The following is a 20,567-nucleotide window of genomic DNA, read 5'->3' as shown; positions in this document are numbered from 1 at the left end:
CTCAACTATTCAATGAATACACAGAGTATATTACAAATACTCTGTGTGTATAGATAAGTACTTAATTATTTCTCTCTCTATCTATCTTTTTCTATCTCTCTCCCTTTTGTCTCATCGCTTATGATAAAAAGTGATAATCTGTTTCAAACCTCTTTATCATGATCGATATTTTATTGATCAAACGAGCAATTCGATCTAAAGGATCTGATTGATCAACGAGCTATCCATATACATACATTTATACATACATGTGTGGGTGTGTGTATCGATCGAGTGTTCCCCTTCGTCCTCTCTCTAAATGTCGAGATATCGATCCATAAACATGATCTACTGGTAATCGAAGGCGATATAGAAAGAAACTGAGAAAATAAGGGAGGAAGAAAGATAAAGATAAAGAGAGAGAGAGAGAGAGAGAGAAAGAAGAACGAGTCGCTCACCCCGACACTCCTTTTTGGAAGCGCGTGTGCGATGAAAAGCACGCGAGAGGTCAGAGGGAGGAAGCTGAGAAGGAAGAGAGAAAGAAGGAAGAGAGGAAGAGGAAAACTCGGTGGCGAAGAATGACTGAGAGAGAGAGAGAGAGCGAGAGAGAAGGAGAGGGAGAGAAGGAGAGGGAGAGAGGGAGACAGAACGAGAGAGTGCGACGTTCATCGTTTCTGCGGTAATTTTAGATCGGTAAGATAGCGGGTTTGGATCGAAGAGAAGGAGGAGGAAGAGAAGGAGAAGAAGAAGAAGAAGAAGGAGTAGGAGGAGGGTAGAGGTGTTTACGAAAGAGGGAGAGAGGGAAAAAGGAGAGCGAGAGCGAGAAAGGAGGCCACCAGACAGAGTAAGCGAGACAGAGTAAGATAGATAGATAGAGAGAGAGAGAGAGAGAGAGAGAGAGAGAGAGAGAGAGAGAGAGAGGAGTGCAGAAGGTGCGAGAGTAAGAGAAAAAGAGAGAGAGAGAGAGAGAGAGGATGAAAGAGGAAGAGGGAGAATTCGGGAGCGAGCGGTCTACTCGAACGCAGTTATGCCGACCAGCTCCAAGCGGGTGCCGCTAACAAATCGAAACCCCGGTTCGAATTCCGCACGCCGTTCTAGTGCTTGCGTTCCGCAGGAAGAAAGAATATAAACGGAAAGGAAAAAAAAAAAAAAAAAGACGGGAGGAAATAACCAAGCGGGGGTTCCGGGGACGGGGTTTTAGAGAATTAGAAAAAGAGGAAAGAGCATTCGTTGTGGGTGGATAAGAGAAAGTAAGGAAGGAAGGAAGGGAGGGAGGGAGGTAGGTAGGGAGGAAGGAGACTCTTTCACTTTCATCTTTCTTTTATACTTTTGCTATACTTTAGAAACGGAACGGGAGCTTGAAGTAGGAGGTGTAACCTAAATTCGAGGGTGGAACAGAGGGTGGAAGGGAGAGTTATGGGGATGAGGCGAGAGGATACCGGTGACGGGAGAAGAGGGAAAAAAATTAGGGCAATAAAAAGAAAATAAGAGAAAACAAGGAAAAAAAGAAAGGGGGGAGAGAGAAATAAAACAGGGGAGCAGTGATCGTCGTGTGAAAAGGATTTAAAGAAGGAAAGTAAAGAAAAAACCAGAGAGAGAGAGAGAGAGAGAGAGAGCGAGAAGGAAGGAGGAGACACGTGGAAGAAGAGACAGTGAAGAAGGGAAAAGGAGGAAATAAATATAAAAAAAAAAAAAGGAAAGAAAAAGAAAAAAGACGAAGAAGGCGAAGAGAAAAAAGGAGAACAAGTGGAAGAAGAAAAAGAAGAGGAAGAAGATACACAAGTCAGAAGAAATTTCCTGTCATCTCTTTCGAGTTGGGTGATTATTATTATTATTATTATTATTATTATTACTATTACTATTATTATTACTATTACTATTATTATTATTATTATTATTATTATTATTATTATTATTATTATTATTAAAAAAGAAAAAAAAGCAACAGAAAAATGAGACATTCAGTGACGTTCGCGAAGGATCGGACCGGAAGATGAAGTCAATCGTCGTTGGAACATTTTCTTGAGTTTTACTTCTGCTTCCGAACGAGAGGGTGGGTCGTATAGATCGAAAAGAAGTTAAAAGAAAGGGAGACAGAAGAAACAGACAGAGACAAAGAGAGAGAGAGAGAGAGAGAGAGAGAGAGAGGGAGAAAGGAGAGAGAAAGAGAGACAGAAACAGAAAGAAACAGATAGAGAAAAAGAGAGAGAGAAAGAGAGACGAAAAGAACGTGCTCTCGGTCGGAATCGCGTGGACTCTATTATGAATGTTATTCGAGGCATCTCCATTCATTCTTTTCGCCGTTGTTTCTTTTTTTTTATTTGTCGTCTTACGCGTCGATAGAAAACTAAGCTTAGTCGCATTCTAATCGAATACGTGCTCTCGAGAAAAGAAAAAAAAAATAAAAAAAAAAAAGAAGGAGAAAAGGAAAAGAAAAGGGAAAAAAAATGGATAATGTGCGAGATGTGGGTTAGAAGAGAGAGGGTAAACGAGAGAACGAGGAGGGGATAGAGGGTTGATAAAAAAAGAGACAAGAAAGAGAAGAAAGAAGTGAAGGAGAGTGAGATGGAGAAGAATGATGATGGGATAGATAGAATTTTTATAGTTTTTTATTTTTCTCTCTTTCCTTTTTCTTAATGTGTGTTTTTCGTTTCATTAATTTTGTTTTGTTTTTTTTCTATTTCTTTTCTCTTTGACTATTTCTCTCTCTCGTAAGAATATTCTTCAATTTTTTCGATCGTTGAAATTCTCGAAAGATTCCGGAATCGATCTACGACGACTTCCGTCTCTCTCTCTCTCTCTCTATCTCTATCTTCCTCTTTCTATGTTGTTCTCTTTTTCTTTTATTCGCGTGCGCGAGCGCCACGTTTATTCGTCTCTCTGACCCGTAAAAGTTCGATTTTCTCTCTTTCTTTCTCTCTCTCTCTCGCTCTCCCTCTCTGGAAGGGTCTATTTTTATCGTGCGACCGCGTGTGTCAGCTGTTCGATGATTGTCAGCCCGTACAGACCAAGAGAGGGCAAACGACGCTTGACTTAACGCTTTTTCTTCGTACAACACCATTTTCTCTTTTCTTTGTTGTTTATTTATTCTTTTTTTCTTTTCTTTTCTTTTCTTTTTTCTTTCCTCTTTTCTTTCCTCTTTTCTTTTGTCTTCTTATTTTTGTCCTTTTCTTTTCTTTTCTTTTCTTTTCTCGTTAACTTTCTTTGTCGGTTAAATTACATCGTAAATATGTGGTACTAAGTACATATGTATATATATATATATATATATATATATATATATATATATATATATATGTATATATGTATTATAGATATTACAAAGATTTTGCAATAGGAAAGATGAGAAAGGTGATAACGAGGCGTAAAGTAACGATAAAAGGGAACTAATGTCCTTTCTCTTCTTTGTTCGATTAGTGGGTCAGTGATAAACAATAGAGAAATCTTCTGTCTCTTTCTCTCTTTCCGTCTTTCTCTACCTGACAATGAAAATCACAAAGTAAATCTTGTTCCTTTTCTTCTAAATAGTTCTTCTACACGAAAAAAAAGAAAACAAAGAGAAAAGAGAAGAAAAATAATTAAAAAAGAAAAGAACAAAAAAGAAAAATGAAAGAAACAAACTTGGAGATAGTATATAAACAAGAAGATATAAACACGACGAATGAAAGGAAAATGTCGTTTATCCTATGTGTTGTATGTTTGTGTCTCTCTATGTGTATTTATGTGTATACGCGCGTCTATTCTCTATCATCGATTCGAATCCCATCATCTCAAATGTGAAGAAACGAAATTTGTACTCGAGTTATAAAAAAAGAAACAAGATAAAAAAAATAAAGAAAAGAGAGAAAAAGAGATAGAAAAAGGAAACGCGAGAGAACGACATTGAGATTTTCGTCGACGAAACGAAACGAAACGAAAAAAAGAAAAAAAAAAGGAAGAAAGAAAAAAAGTAAATAAATATACGATCGAATCATAAAGTTTTCATCGCGATATCTAATAGTTGAAAAGAAAAAAGAAGAAAAAGTGGAGGGTGTGTGAGGGAGAGTAACGTGATGAGGATAGAGGGGAATGGTTAAAATATGATCCTAAGAAATCTCATGAGGAGTTTTAGAGTAAGAAATATTCTATCGTAGACGTGTGTTCTTACTTCCTCTTTGCCCCTTCTCATCCCTTCTCTCACACACTCTCTCTCCCTCTCCCTCTCTCTGTCTATATCTCTCTCAACGTTTTTAACGATAACGACGACAGAGCGACGATGAATTTATTGCGCCAACTTTTTTTCACTTGCCTCTTCTCGATCTCAAAAAAAAAAAAGAGAGAGATAAAGAAAGACAGAGAGAGAGAGAGAGAGAGAGAGAGACAACATTGGATATAACAGGAACGATATCGTTTTCCTTTTCATCGGATTTCACTTTTTAATAATTTCGATAATAAAGTGTCACGCGATTCGCGAATGTCACCCCATTCGTCCTGAGTTAACCCGCTTTCAAGGGCACGACGATATAACATTCGTGACCGAAGTTTAAATTGAAGAGAGAGAAAGAGGGTGAGATGGTGAAAACGAAGGAGGGAATAGAAGATCCGGATACTTAAGATTCAGTTCCGCAAACTCGAAAGTTCGGCCTTTAGGAAGAGAGGAAAAGTATGCGGAACAAGGAGGGAGGGATGGATAGGGTAAATGAGATTAAAGGGTTGAAAATAGAGAGAGAGAAAGATGAACAACTTTTGAAGGTGAGAATTATATGAGAGATCACGTGTACAAGAGATAGATAAATAGATAAATAGATGGATAGAAATTTGACGCTGCAATTAGAGCAGCAATTTTGATCGAATTCAATTAGCTGAGAGAACGACTTATGTATATATATATATATATATATTTCTTGGTCTTAAATCGAATTTTTCATTCCGCGTAAAATAATCTAAAAGGAGAACGAACATAAGTGAATATTCTTCTTTATCTTTCATTTATTCCTTTTATTCCTTTTATTATTTTTTATTCGCGTAACTTTAATAAATACGAAATGAAGAAATACCGAGTCAGATTCGTCAGAGTCAGAGATACGAAATGTTAAAAGGGTAAAAAAAAAAAAGAAAAAGGAAATTGTAAAGAGGGAGAATATCCATGGAGGACACGGAACAAGGTGGCATTTGGATCTTTGCCAGTGACCCGCCGCCTGCTGCTGAGTCACTCTCTCTCTCTCTCTCTCTCTCTCTCTCTCTCTCTCTCTCTCTCTCTCTCTCTCTTTTGTGAACGAGAGAAGAAGAAAAGGAGACATCGTCTAGGAAAAAATTAGATCAGGAAAATACACGCAAAGAAGGGAAAGAAAAAGGAAAAAAAAAAAACAATATTATATATCTATGCTCTGAGAATATTACATTGGATGAGGTACAGTAGTACGGAAATCGTAAAGTCAACACAAAAAAAAAAAAAAATAACGAAATCTCAAGAGAGAAAGAGAGAGAGAGAGATAGAGAGACATAAACGTGGTTCGATGGTCGATTTAACGATCAAAGAGGACATTAAAGTCTAAAGTTGATTTCCATGGTAACTTTTGAACACCTTTGGACAGTCGTCTCCAGCTGGCGTTACGTGAGACCGCACGTAAATCATTCCGCAGAACGGACGCGAGAATCTACTCTCTTATTCGTGTCCTGGGTTGGATCCAGGGTTATGTCCTGGCTTGCGTCCTGGATGTCCCCTGGTGTTCTCATATAACCACCAATGCCTATGTGTATTCGTGCGAGTATGTGTATCTGTGTATGCGCGGATATACCTCCCTAACTCTTCTACACCCTCCTTCACCATCCTGGTGTCCTCTCGTCGATGCACGTGTTAACGTCATGCCAGTAAACGTGTCCGTAACACGTGTCGCAGTTGTAATCCATGATCTGTCGTTACTACTTCGTACTACGACAGGACCAAACGTAATAAACGACATCGCACTCGTTTACAATGTATATATGGTGCTGCACCATGAGAGAAAGTGATCATTATTATAACCACGATGTGACTATAATTCGAAAAAATAAATCTTTCCTCTCTGTCTCTTTTTCGCTCACTCAGTCACTAAAAAAAAAAAAAAAAAAAATGTACGTAAAACATTTACTATTATTTTATTGGGAATATCAATCGGAAAGATCGGTCGAATTATTATTACGAATTTATAAATGGTAACAACGAGAAAGAGAGAGAGAGAGAGAGATTTGTTGATCTTCAGAGATAAGTAAAACATAGAATGATGATCTTAGGAATTAGATGGTGGTCTGTTTCGGTCATCGTCGGATACATGATTAGAAGAGATTTAGGGATTTTAAGCGCCCACATAAAACCTAAAAGCAATCTTTTTAAACTTTCCCTGATGCGTCTGCTTTACGTCTTACCTTTAATCGTTAACGTTAAACTCGCATTCTCGAACTATCTATCTATCCATCTATCTAATCTATGTATACAACTAACGTATAAACGTATAGATATATGTGTGTGTGTGTGTGTGTGTGTCTAACATGGACCGGAAATCGTTAAAATCGTAATAAGATATTACTCTCTTTATATGTACATACGTAAAAACTGACTCAATGAACAGAAATGAAGCGTCTTTTTCATAATTCCGGAAGTTAATCGAGACGATCGATGTTCTCCGAACTAAAAAAAGAAAAAAAAGAGAAGAAAGTTCTTACTTCTCCTCCTCCTTTTCTTCTTCAACTTCATTTTTGATTCTTTCGAAACGATTTGAAAAAAAAAAAAAAAAAAAAAAAAAAGAAAAGGAAAGGAAAAAAAACAAGAAGAAAATAGGAGTGAGTGGGTGATGGTTTAAAAAAAGAGATTTTACGAACTACTATGAGATTTGATTTTCAATCTTTCTCTCTCTCTCTCTCTCTCTTTCTCTCGCAGCACGACGATGGAAAATCGGTAAAAGCGTATGAAAATAATCGAATCCGGTAGAATCCGTAAACGAGTGAGAATAAGTATAGGCATCGCTTTTAGAGATACTGTAAAACACACGAAGAGAAACTAGTATAGCTCTACTAGTAGCACGTACTCGTGAAAATCACACGTAGGTTTGTGACGCATCGTCCCACCCCCTACCCCTCGTTTCTCCCCTTGCCACCAAGCTTCGTCTCGTCTATCGTCGCATTTTCTCTCTCTTCCTCTCTCTCTTTCCACAAATTCCCCACCTCCTGCCTCACCTATAACCCCAGCCCAGCCCAGCCCAGTCCTCACTCACTTACTCACTCAGTTTCCTTCACCCAAGCTTTCCATACGTAGTAGATACGTTAATCCGAAACGACGTAATACGTTTGGGTATAGATTGGCCATACTTTATAATCCGTCGTGAACGAGGACGAGGAGCAAATGGAAAATCGTTAAAATTCCTCGAAAATATGTCGAGAAAAATTTGTCAGCGTTTTTTAATACTGCACACAACCACACTACCTATCTACGACCACGACGATGGATAAATCGACTAATCGAGTTGTTCGATTATATCCGACATTTTCTTTTTTTTTTTTCTTTTTTTTTCTTTTTTTTTTATATACGATTTCAAGTCGATGATCACGAGGATGGAAAAAATGTTTTCTTTTTTACATTCTTTTTCGAGAAAGAAAATGAGAGATGGAAATCAAATTCTAAAAATCGCATCTCTCTCTCTCTCTCTCTCTCTCTCTCTCTCTCTGTATATGTAGGTATGTATGTATTCAAAAGTGGATAGAGGCAAGAGCCTTTATTTTTCTTTTAGATCCACGCATGTACGTATATACACATATATATATATATATGTTACACATTTTACATGCGACAAAAATGTAACACTTTTTTTTTATTGTATATATATACATATATATATATTCAAGCAGCAGGTAGACAAAAAGGGCCGTTTTTGCTAAATACGAGAAAGAGAGGGAAATAAAGACCAGGGACCGACTTTGGTTCCTGAAAATAAAAACTAAAAGGATACGGGCAAAGAGTACTATAACGCGTTGGGTAAAGTGTATCTCCGTAAAAATGAGCATGAAAGAATGAAAAGAAAGGCAGAGACAGAGAGAAAGAGAGAGAGAGAGAGAGAGAGAGGGGGGGGAGGAGGGAGGAGGCGGAAAGGAAAAAAGAAAAACCAGGAGGAGGGGATGGCAAGGTAGAAAATAATTCCGATTGTGCTCGAGCGAACAACTTTTCTACGCGTTTTTAACGTTCCGCAAGAACACGATTTCTTTTCACCACCCCATCCCTCATCACCATTCCATAGCGTACTGCCCTTTTCGAATGGAACGCTAACGAGTGAAAGAATAATACATACATATATACTACATACACGCACACACATGTATATATATATATATATATATATAATATATATCGTATGTTACGTGGTTTCTTCTTTTATTTAAAAGAAAGAGAAAGAAAGAAAGAAGAAAAAATAAAGAAAAAGGAGTCACGATCCCAACGATGAAAGAAAAGTAAGGGTAAAAATTGGGAAATGGAGGTGAGTAAAAATTGTGGTGGGGAGGTGGTGTCGAAAAATAAATAATAAAAAAAAAAAAAAAACAACAAAATAAAGATGAAAGAGAGAGAGAAAAAGAAAAAAAGAAATGAAAAAAATAACATGGTACATGGTCTCGCAATCGGCTCGAATAATCAAAATCGATTCGTTCCAATCCATTCCACTCTGTTGAATGATCAAAAAAATAGAAGGATAGGTGAAAAAAAAAAACAAAAAAAACGACGAAAGTTAGAGAGAAACAGATAGATAGAGGGAGAGAGAGAGAGAGAGAGAGAGAGGACAAAGGGCGAAAAAGCTCAACGAAAAGCTTGGAAAAGCTTGGAAAAGCTTCGGGAAAAAGCTTACAGTACGGATTTCCTCGTCGCTTGTGTGTTTGTTAATCAATTACTCTCGCTCATTGTCAAAGGCCTAGAAAATCCTCCTCTTCGTATTCCTCGTTTGGTTGGACGGATCTAAGCGAGAGAGAAAGAGAGAGAGAAAGAGAAAGAAGCTTTAAGCTGCCGTTATACTTGGACGTACATATATACGTAGAGGTTGGATGGATGAGATGGGAGGTTGAGGATGAGGAGGAGGAGGTTGAGGAGGAGGAGAATGAAAAAGAGACGGAGGAGGATGGTTGAACGTATCGTACCTATCCTACCTGGTTTTATGCTTTTGCTTTTCGGTATATCTTCATCCCCAAAGCAACCCACCCAATCCCAACTCCCAAACTCTAGTATCAACCCTCCTCCTTCTCTTCCACCTACGTCCTAGCAGGGTTTACATCTACATTTACATACATCTACATACATACATATATATATATATAAACATCCATCCATCTATCTATACTTACACCGCGGGTCCAACATCCTCGTAGTCGTCAACGTCGCGCCTCTCTACTGAGCCTCTTCGCCCTTTGATGTCATTTCACAGAGACTGAGAGAGGGGGAGGGAAAGCAAGAGAGAGAGTGAAGGCTGAGAGAGCAAAAACGCTTTTCAAAGTACGGATTTACCTTCGCTCGCCTTCCACAAGCGACATGTTTTGCTATTCTATGCATTTACTCGGTACACAGGCGGCCAAACACCGTGTCCTTGTGCTCATCGACAAGAACCAAGGCCCTCTTTTCTCTCTCTCTCTCTCTCTCTTCAAATCTATCTCTTTAAGTTTTCTTGTTTTACCCTTATCTTCTTATATGTTCAAGTATTTACGGAGTTTTCATGTTTTTCCGTCTAACGATCATTTTTTATCCTATTTCTTTGTCTTTTTTCAGAAAAGACAATGATTATAAAATAAAAAAAAATGTACGTACGTATGTAGATACCGAAGAATATTTCCAATTAAAAAGAAATATATATATATATATATATATATGTATATAAGAGAAGAACAATGAAGTGTAATCAAATCGTAAAAAGAAAAAGAAAAGGAAGAAAAAATAAATTAAGCATGAAGAAAAAAAGGAAAAGGAAAACAACGGAAATGTATATATGTATTTTTTGCTATATATCGAAGACACACATCGGCTTTAAATCTCTCGAGAGGATAATGAATGCACCGTATCAGACGACGACGACAACTACGACGACGACGACGACGACGACGACGACGACGACGACAATGTCACTGACAAGTACTACACAACGACGTGATAGTGGATGATGAGGAGACACGAGGTGGTTTCAAGAGTGCAACGACTAGACCGCTTGATTCCTCTGCTCGCTGCTTGCGAAACGAGAAGAGAAAGAGAAAGAGAAGGGAAGAAAAGAGAGAAAACGAGAAGATGGATCGTAGAAAATCCGTCGGTTCTGCGACGAGATAAATTCTTCTTGGAACCTACCGGATAAATTACACCGAAGTAGGGATAAAAAGAGAGAGAGAGAGAGAGAGAGAGAGAGAGAGAAACATAGTTAAGACTAGGATGGGTATGGGAAGTGGCAGGTTTATTTACACCACCGACTATGTTCAGCATAAATTAAGCAAAATCTAAATTATAGAATACGAACCGACAATGAGAGGAAATAAAAGGAAAAAGAAGAAAAGAAAGAAAGAAAGAAAGAGATAGAGAGAAAGAGAGAGAGAGAGAGAGAGAGAGAGAGAGAGAGAGAGAGAGAGAGAGAGAGAGAGAGAGAGAGAGGAAAAAAGTGGCCTCCTCCACCACTACCACCCCTCTTCAATCACCTCGAGCGTGCTGATAAACGCTGAGTAATCGTACGCAAATTACGTGAGTGTTCGATAAAAAAAAAAAAAAAAAAAGGGAAAAAAAAGAGAAGAAAAAAGAAAGAAAGAATAAAAAAATGAATAGGAAGAATTTGCGAAATGGTACGTTTCGATTCAAATGTTTCTCCTCGTAAAAAACTCCCTTAATTTTTGTTTTATTTTGCCTTTTTTGCTATTAAAAATCCTGGTAATAAAGAACCCTCGTATAGCTTTATTACTAATTACGATTCGATCTCATCCCGTTCGTTCTTGAATTGAATTTAAGAGGATATCATTTAACGGTTACTTGAATAATATTGGAAAGAAAAAGAAGAAAAGAAAAAATTCATTTTAAAAGAGAATTAATCGCCGTTCAATGGGAAAAAAAGAAAAAAATACAAAAATAAATAAATAAAATGGGAAAATATGTTTTCGATGTTGATTAGAAATTCGAAAGATCAGAGTCTCGAGCGGTTTACGAAGGTATGAAAAAACTAACTCGAGTAATACGAAGGTCTCTCTCTCTCTCGCTTTTTCTCCACCCTCTCTCTCTCTCACTATCTCTTTTTATTCCCTCAGCGCTTTTAAGCGAAATGCTTAATACATATATGCGCCTAGACACGGATATAAACAGAAAGATATATATATATATATATATATATATATAGAGAGAGAGAGAGAGAGAGAGAAAAGGGATAGGAAATGAGGGTTGAGTAAAAGTGCATGACTTTAAAAAGGACGAGTTTTTAGCAAGCTACCCTTGACATTTTTTTTACTCGCTCTCCCTTCCTCCCCCACCCCTCTTTCTCTCTCTTCATTCATGCATATATATATATATATATGACCTACCAGTCTTAATAATATATATAATTAATATATATAATATATTATTAATGTGTATGATTAAGATAATTATGATTTCATTTTTTCGTCTAATACAATTTCTTTCGTCATTAACAAATAATAGGAACAGAACAAATAGTTTTTGAGGGTTGATTTCTTCATAAAAAAAAAAAAAAAGAACCCTCCATGTTGACAGATTTTCCTGATAAAATTAATACCAGGTGTAAAGAAAAGTGGAACTTTCGATAAGAACGAATTGTTAGTTAACAGTGAATTGATTAAAAGTGTCGATAATCGAAACATTCGATTTAAACGAGATTATAAATGATAGAAGTATGATGGCGGGCGCTGGTGTTGGTGTTGGTGGTGCCGGTATGTTAAGAGCAAGAAGGCGAGACGTCAGCGTTAAACCGAATAGAAAACTCGATCGGAAATCCTCAAGGGGGATGATTTACGAGAACGAGGAGCTAAGATTGAGAACCATTCACATCAACGCCGAGGTCGAACAAGGTAAGAATAATTTATTTTCTATTTTTTTTTTTTTTCTTTTTTCTTCCATTCTTCCTTATCTCTTCAAATTTGAATCAAATACACTCTTCGTTCTTTCTGTTATCTATTTTTTTTCTTCATTTTTTTTCTTCCTTTCTTTTGGTTTCTCATCTTTTCTGCATTTTCTTTCTCGTCAACTAAAATAATCCCCAAGTTAGAACAATTATCAATTTCAAATTAGAATGGGACATAGTTCTTTTTTTTTTTTGCGTCTCCTTTTTGTTCTAATTAGAATCCAAACATTTCTCATCAGTTTTTTTTTCTATCCTTACAAAATAAAAATCCTACAAAACAAAAATCATAGAAGTTCGACTTATCACCATATCCATATATATATATGTGTGTGTGTGTGTGTAAATATTTATATGTATCTACTCGATATTAGAAACCAATAGGAAATTAAATTTTGCGAGTTTGGTAGCTCTGGTTTAGTAGTTTGTACGGCGGTCACCTACAAATAGACAGACAGAGAGACGTAGTAACAGAGATAGAGATAGCTAGTTAGTTAGGTAGATACATAGATAGAGAGAGAGAGAGGGAGAGAGAGAGAGAGCAATGTAGTGGCAACGTATTCGAGCTGCCGCGTGCCGCAACCACAGCGAACTATTTTCGAAACTCGTCTGGCACTCGCCTCGAACTTTGTCCAGTCGACAAAGAGACTCTCGACTAGTTTTCGGTTATCGAGCGTCTTACGGTTTTTATCCGAAATATTTGTTCATTTATCCGATCGAATTCGCGTTTCGAATTTAATCTGAAATAATTCAATAGTGAACAATAAAAAAGAATATATATACATATATAAAAATAATAGTAACGATTACGTTGGTACGAAAAAAATGTTACCATTTGTCGTTTTCAAGTTCTTTCGTTCTCGTTTGATTTCGAAAGAAAGAAACGATACAATGTAATCGACGATCGAAAGGGTATTAATCGATTCTAATGTGTTTCCTTTTGGTAAACTCATAAAGGTTTTAGACGTATCGATGTGGGAGGAGACGTTTTAACGATGGTACGTATAAATCCACGTTAGAGATTCATAGTCGTGTATATTAGTCACTTGCTTAAGAGGATTGTTTGAAAGAACGTCGGGACTTACTAGTCTCTTTCTCCCTCTCTCTCTCTCTCCCTCACTCGACGAGTGAGCGAACCTAGAAATCGTGCCATTACATTTCATCTTATGATCTGTTTACAAAAATAGAAATTATATTTGTATGTCCCCCTCTTTTGATCTCACATTCTGCGTACACCCATATTTACACCCACATAGACACACTCGTACACATCTCCGTCCTTATCTCTATCTCCTTTTTTTTACGGGATCGAAGAAAAAAAAAGATAATAATAAAAAAGAAGGAAAAAAAAGAAAAGAAAGAAGAAACGACAGTATGATAATATACGCTTTTTCTTTTGAGATTAGAGAAAAAAAGAAAAGAAAGAAAGAAATTAATAAAAAGGAATAATAAAAGTAAAAAAAAAAAAAAAAAAAAAAAAAAAAAAAAAAAAAAAAAAAAAAGAAAAGCATTTCGAGCAACGAGCTTAAAACACAATGATTCATTCTTATTTCATGCTTAGGCGGTTTTTTCTTTTCTTTTTTTCCTTTAATAAGAAACGCCCCTGCAAATTTGTTTTTTTTTTTTCTTTTTCTACGATGTGTTCTCGCGTGTCTCACGAATGTGACTCGGCAAACTCGAATGTGAATCGAGTTGTAAAAGAAAGTCGGCTATAGACTTGTCAGGCTCGTTACTGATAAACCACTGATCGACAACCATGATCTATAAGAACTAACGAACTTAACGAATGAACGAACGAGCTAACGAACGGAAGAAAGAAAGAAAGAAAATATTTTCGAACTCTAACTATGCTGTATCTTAGACCGTAATGATAGAGCGTACGTATATCTGTACGTTATTGGACCTCACACAGTGTTTTCAGAAGATCTTGCAGAATGGTGGAGGAGAAAAGGAAAAATTGAAAATAAAAGGAAAAGAAAAAAAAGAAAGAAAAAGAAGCAGATCAAACGTCTCAAACGACGACGTCGTACTGTGCCCAATTTATTTCTCTCTTAACGCGACGCAAATGACGCACGCATATGTACTACTACTACATATGTATATTTTCGTGACTAATGGACGTAGATAGAACACCGTGAATAATCTTTCGAAAGAAAGGAAAAAAAAAAAAAAAAAAAAAAAAGAAGGAAAAAGGAAAGAAAGAAAGAAAGAAAATAAAACGATCGTTTTCATTTTTAGTATCTCTCGCGATAGAGAGAAATCCGTTTGAATTTTTTCGGATTCAGAATGAGAATTTAAATCGTTCGATATACTATATCAGCTGATAATTAAACAATCAGCTGATCGTTTAATTCTGATAGAACTTTTTATAAGTATACGACATATTTACTTATTGCAATTTTACGTTAATAATTTTTCTCATGAAAACGAATGTAAAAATGTATTCGTAATTAAATTGATGTCATTATTAAAATAATAAAAATTAAAAATGTATATTATAACAACTATTGCATAATATAATTATATAACTAATAACGACGATTTATGCAATTTCATAAGATATTTTAATGATCGCAAAAGTTGCATGTACATATATGTAAAGACCTAGTATATCCTTGATCGCTCAACCATGCGTTAATAGAGCAAAAAAAAAAAAAAAGAGAAAGAAAGAAAACGGACGAAAGGGAAAGAAAAAGAAAAAGAAAAAGAAAAGAAATAAAAGAGAATTGCAAGAGAGCTTTTACCAAGAGACCTTTCTTCGTGTACGCGTACATGCAACGAGCGCGAACGTGAGGTTGGGGCATGGGCGTGGGGATGGGGGATGGTGATGAGGGTGGTAAGAGGTAGGAGGGCCGGAAAAAAAAATAAGCCGAGGCATTTAAGCCGCGTGGGATAAAAAACACCGAGCGATTAGAAGGAACGTCGGAAAACGCTTTACGGACGATTTCGAGATGCAAGGGACGTTGGGATAAAGGAGAGACGCCGAAAAGCAAGCGTACGAGAACAAAATCGGGTCTCCCATTTTTTTCTTTCTTTCTTTCTTTCTTTTTTTTTTGCTTACTTTTTCCTTTTTTTTTTTTTTGGATCCCTCCCTTTTGTTTGTTTACTCGTTCGTTCGTTCGTTTGTTTGTTTGTTTGTTTATTTTGGTTTTTCGTTTTCCTCCTTTGCTTTCCTATTCTTCCATTCATTTTTTTCTTTCTCTCGGCACACCCGATAGAAGGACCGATGGAAAGGCCAGACGCCAGACGAGGATACGATACTATCGGTTACGAGAGAGAGAGAGAGAGAAAGAGAGATTATTCTCGGTTGTTTTTGAGACCCTTGACAGATCGCGTTAGAGCGAGAACGAAATATTGCTCTTTAAACGTTCTGCTATATGTATATAATTGTGTGCATGTACTTATGTATGTATATTTGTATGTATATACATATGTGCGTGTATGTCGATTATTAGCACGTAAAACTCGCGTGCGTCTCGTTAAATCGAGAGGCCTCGAGAAAAAAAAGAAAAAAAAGAAAAAAAAAGGAGAAAAAATAAAAGCTGAAAGATTCTTCCACGTGATATTGTTGAACGAGACGAGAGTTTAGAAAGAAAAAAGAAAAAGAAAGGGTGACGATAATTACGTCGAAATGGTACGATTTTTCTTCGTCACGTGTCACGGTGCCTGCTGCACCGTTCGAATCTTTTGACAAGTATATCATATGTGTGAATACATATAAATATAGATACACATATGTAGATGAATAAAAAATAATTGACAGCGATCGTAAATGAAATATGAAAAATGTTTGTCCCCATACGGGTTATGCAATTCATTATACGTAAATACATACACACATGTATATATATATATATACATTCTAAATATTCATATAATATATAATAATAATGAATTGCATAAGACGGATAGGTCCGAACATTTATAATCACTTATATAACTATCATTTCCATACGCATATTATATTCGTCTTAATTGCAATTACATTATATAATCAATTTAATTTAAAACAATTCATACCTTATATATATATATATATATATACATATATTAATTATTGTCTAATGAAATAATAAATGAATATATATATATATATATATATCATATATTAATTTGCACGTTATATATCAATATATACATATATACGTATATCAATTAAATTCGCTAACAAACTAGAAACTAAAAAAGAGAAAAAAATGAACTGTACCAATCTAATTAACTCTAAATATTTCATTGAAAGCATAATATTATCGGATAATATTAATTCATCCATGTGTACAAGTTTATATGCATTTTACCTCTCGTCACGCGAATAGAAGAGACGAATACGAATACAAATATGAATACGTACACGAGTACGAATAAGAATACGAATACAAATACGTACAGGAAGAGGCAGAGAAGAGAAGTATTAGTAGTAGTAGTAACAGTAGCAGTAGTAGTAGTAGTAGAAGAAGATGAAGAAGAAGAAGAGATAGCTCACGAAAAGCAGAAGCGGTAGGGGCTAGAAGGCTTTGCCAGTGGCGTTATAACCACCCACTGACTAGTTTTGCCCGGCAACTCAAAACGAATAGCACGTCGTCGTCGTCGTCGTCGTCGTCGTCGTCGTCGTCGTCGACGTAGTCATCGTCGTAGTCATCTTCGTCGTCGTCGTCGTCGTCGTCGTCGTTGTCGTAGTCGTCTTCGTGTAGAAGCTTTTCTCGGTGTTGTGTTCAGCATCGACGAAAACGTCGAAACTTATCGACCATAAAGAGAGAAGGAGAGGGAGAGAGAGAGAGAGAGAGAGAGAGAGAAGGAGAAAGAGAGAAAGAAAGAAAGATAGAACTCGAGATAGAGAGGACTCGTGTTCGAGAGATAGAGAGAGAACACTCTATCATCTTCTGGCTTTCAACACTTTTGCAAGCTCACGAAAATCCTTACGTATGTGAATTTTCATAAATTTTCTTCGAGAAACGAACGGAAAAGTTAAAAAAATATTGTTGATTGTGATATCGATCATTTCGTGAATGTTAAAACCACCCGTGATAAAAGATTATGCGACGTGATTTATTCGATTTAAATGACGTTTTCTTTTTCTCTCTCTTTCTTCTATCCCGTTCGTTCTATCTTATCGATAGAATCAATTTGATTTAATTATTACGTTACGTAAAAGAAATAATTAGATGCAAGAGCGACAACGATTGAACGGACTGATGATGATGATGAAGATGATGATTCTTATCATCGATAATCGATTATGTTTCGATAAGATTATTATCTAGTCGTAGGATCGATATTTAATCGATCAGACAAAGCGAGTTCGAGGTTTGGATTTATTATTTATTGAGTAAAAAAGAAAAAAAGGAAAAGAATATTTTCCGAATTATTCGTAAAAATTCGTGGCTAAGACGGAGAATGGACAGAGGGTCATGGGCACCATGCAGAGAAGAGATAAGGGACGAGGACGAAGGGACGAAAAGGGAAGTACGTTAGAAATTTTCAGTAACATTGATTCTTTTTTCTTCTTCTTTTTATATAATAATAATAATAATAATAATAATAATAATAATAATAATAATAAATACTGGATTTTGATATTGACATTAGTTTCCATTATTTTTCTATTTCTTTTTCTATTCTCTTCTTTCCTTTTTTTTTCTTTTCTTTTCTTTTCTCTTCTCTTTTGCTTTTCAATTCTTCGTTCTTTCACTTTTACTGTTACTTTTCTTTCAGTACCAGTTTATTACATTTTCACTTTTTACAGAGGAAACGAAACGAAACGAAACGAGACGCGACATTTACGCACACCGATAGGGATCACTAATTAAATGCGAGCCATACTAAAACCACATTTAATTTTTCCCGCGTCAAAGTTTACGCGCGCGAACGCAAACGAGCGAACGAATGAGAGCTGTATGGTTGCTAGCACGAGCTCAAAGTTCTCGTTCGTTGCACAATGTTGAGAATTTTAAGCGAAAGAAATAGAAAAGAAAACGAGAACGAGAGAGTGAGAGAAAAAGAGAGGGTGAGAATCGTAGAGAAAGAAAAACTGACGGATTTTCTTTTAGAAACTCGCGAGACGACTCGTTAAAAACTTTTTCGGGTCGACTTTAACTAAACGATCAGAGAGCGGCAAGATTAAAGACGAGATTTCGGCGACGATGTTTTAATAGGATACATTGAACGAGGGGACTACTGTGTAACGAAGGGCGACATGATTTTCTTTTCATATATATATATATATATATATACACATACGCAGAACGCACGGGGAGAGAGAGAGAGAGAGAGAGAGAGATAAATACCAGTCACCCTAAAATTTCTATCTCTCTTTCTCTCTTGAAGTTTCTGAATAATACGTAAAATCGCTCGTTGTGGGGTAAGGAGAAACTTTGGATAAAACGCTTTCCAACCACCCTGTTACTCCCCATGCCAACCTTCTTTCGTTCTACCCACCCACTTAGACCTTAACGCCCCTTTCCCCCTTCTATAATCCCCCGCTCACTTCCCACTCACCCCGTTTCCTCTTTCTTCTCTTACTCGTCCTCCTTGAGCAGTTGTTACCTTACGGCGACGACGTTCTATGGAAAAACTTTTTAATATCTTTCCTCTCGTTGCGTAAGAAAGGAAAAGACAAGATAATCGCCCATGGGGCACCAGGTGGATATGAGTTTCGTTGATAGAATCTGCGTAATCTCGCGATGTTTCTTTTCATCTTTTTTCTTCTCTCATTCTCTCTCCCTCTATCTATCTATCTGCCTCTTCTGCGGGTCAAAAAACTATGTCTTTCACGTTCTTCTATTTTCTTTTTCTTATGATGTTAAAGTATAGTATATACTATGAGGGTTGTTGCAGAACTGAGGACGCGTCATTTACTTTCAATTCAATCTTGAATGAAAAATAAAAAAGAGATAAAAGAGAGAGAGAGAGAGAAAACTTTAAGAGAAAAAAGAAAGATTATCTACGTTTATATAATGAGTAATGTTATCATGTATAAATATATACATATATATATGTATATATATAAAATCAATAGTATCAAATCTCGAATAGAGTAACATCTCGATCGAATCGTTCGACGCCATTTTATATGAACTTCGTCACGTACGTATTCATATATTCGACATGAAAGAGATCTCCGTGACAACGTTTCGATAACGCAAATATGTTTATATTTATATATATATATACACTATGATATTTCCCATCATTCCAAACGGGAAATATAACTCGGTTGCATTTCTGCATTAGACGACGACGACGACGCCGACAACGACGAAGAAGAAGTTCTTGCGTTGCGAAAGCACGTGACTTCACAAGAACAAAATTAGCATAAGCCGAAAGATAGAAAGAGAGATAGAGAGAGAGAGAGAGAGAGAGAGAGTGTGTGTGTGTGTCAGAGAGGGATAGTAAGAAAGAGATGAGTTTGCCGGCCTCGAAAACTCGAATTCTCAGAAAAGCGCTCTGCTCGTTGACAACTATCTCGTGGGTAACAATAAAGTTCGCTGGTTTTTGCGAAAGCGCGTTTTAGTAACTGATTTGCGGCTAATAAAACGCCTCACGGTGCGGAAACGCGCTGTTACGATTTTCTCCTTGCTTTCTTACGAGACGTGCAGAACGGTGAGCGTCGTCTTTACATTTTCATTTATTTTTCTTTTCTTTTTTTTTTTTTTTCGTACTTTCCTACTTTCGTACTATTATTTCTCTATTAAAAGGAAACAGAGAGAAAGAGAAAGAGAGACGGAAATAAAATGCATGTGAATAAAGTGCATAGAGTGTATCGTGTTACGCTCTTAAAAGTAGTTAAAATATTCACGCAGTATCTTAGCGGTTTTAACCACATTAGAGGTTAATTCCATTACAATTACTTAGAAATATCTACTAAATTTTTCTTTGTTTCTTTTCCTTTTCTTTATCATAATTTATAATGCAAATACAAATGGGGAACGTTTAATGAGAAATTGTTATAAAGAAAAGAAAAAAGAAATTTATTTATATCTCTTTCGCGTAAACCGCCATAAAAACATTTAGGGAAGGAAGTATTAATAGTAAAATTTAGGTAGGAAGTATTAATATCGTACAATTCGTGATATTGATTTTCAGATCTTATAATAAGACGAAAGCACGTTTTGCGGTGTCGTCGAAACGGGAACCGTATCGGACAGGCACAGGATTGAGAGGTAGTTGGAATAGAAACGGAATATAAAGGGATAACTCGAAGACGTTTCGAAAGGAGGATGGAGGAAGGAGAATTGGTGGGGGTTATGGTGAAGGAGGGGGTGGGGTCTGGTGGATTGATGATCGAGACATTAGCGCGGTTTGTTACAGTTAGAGACTGGTAGTTCGATCCTACAAACTCGCAGCTGCTACATAAGAGAACTTACTCCTATAGGAATGTAACCACCAGGATGGTTGGATTGAGGGGTGCTTCGGAGATGAGGGATGGGTGAGGAGGAAACCAAAGAGGGCCGCGACCGTTTCAGTTCTATGAGAATTCTCGAAGGAAACTATAAGAGAGAGAGAGAG

At 36.5% G+C, this 20,567-nt stretch overlaps 2 protein-coding genes across 9 annotated transcripts in view; one reads left to right on the top strand and one right to left on the bottom strand.

Moving 5' to 3' along the window:
- The window catches only part of LOC124428632 (tyrosine-protein kinase transmembrane receptor Ror), a 185,921-nt gene that overhangs the window by 114,762 nt on the left and 50,592 nt on the right, over positions 1 to 20,567 (bottom strand). The window lies entirely within an intron of this gene.
- LOC124428635 overlaps positions 1,612 to 20,567 on the top strand; it is a 30,589-nt gene continuing 11,633 nt past the window's right edge. Inside the window, exons 1-2 of one of the 7 annotated variants that reach the window (XM_046972916.1) lie at positions 1,612 to 1,792; positions 11,834 to 12,012. In XM_046972916.1, coding sequence (XP_046828872.1) covers positions 11,838 to 12,012 — 175 coding nt within the window. In that variant the 5' untranslated portion in view covers positions 1,612 to 1,792; positions 11,834 to 11,837. Of the gene's footprint in view, positions 1,798 to 11,626; positions 12,013 to 12,419; positions 13,061 to 16,234; positions 17,526 to 20,567 lie in introns of those variants that run through there. The other 6 variants (XM_046972909.1, XM_046972908.1, XM_046972912.1 and 3 more) reach the window with 6 other exon arrangements.

This window comes from Vespa crabro, chromosome 13 (assembly GCF_910589235.1).
Source record: "Vespa crabro chromosome 13, iyVesCrab1.2, whole genome shotgun sequence".
NCBI classification, from domain to species: Eukaryota; Metazoa; Arthropoda; class Insecta; order Hymenoptera; family Vespidae; genus Vespa; species Vespa crabro.
This window is presented reverse-complemented; position numbering and strand designations above follow the sequence as displayed.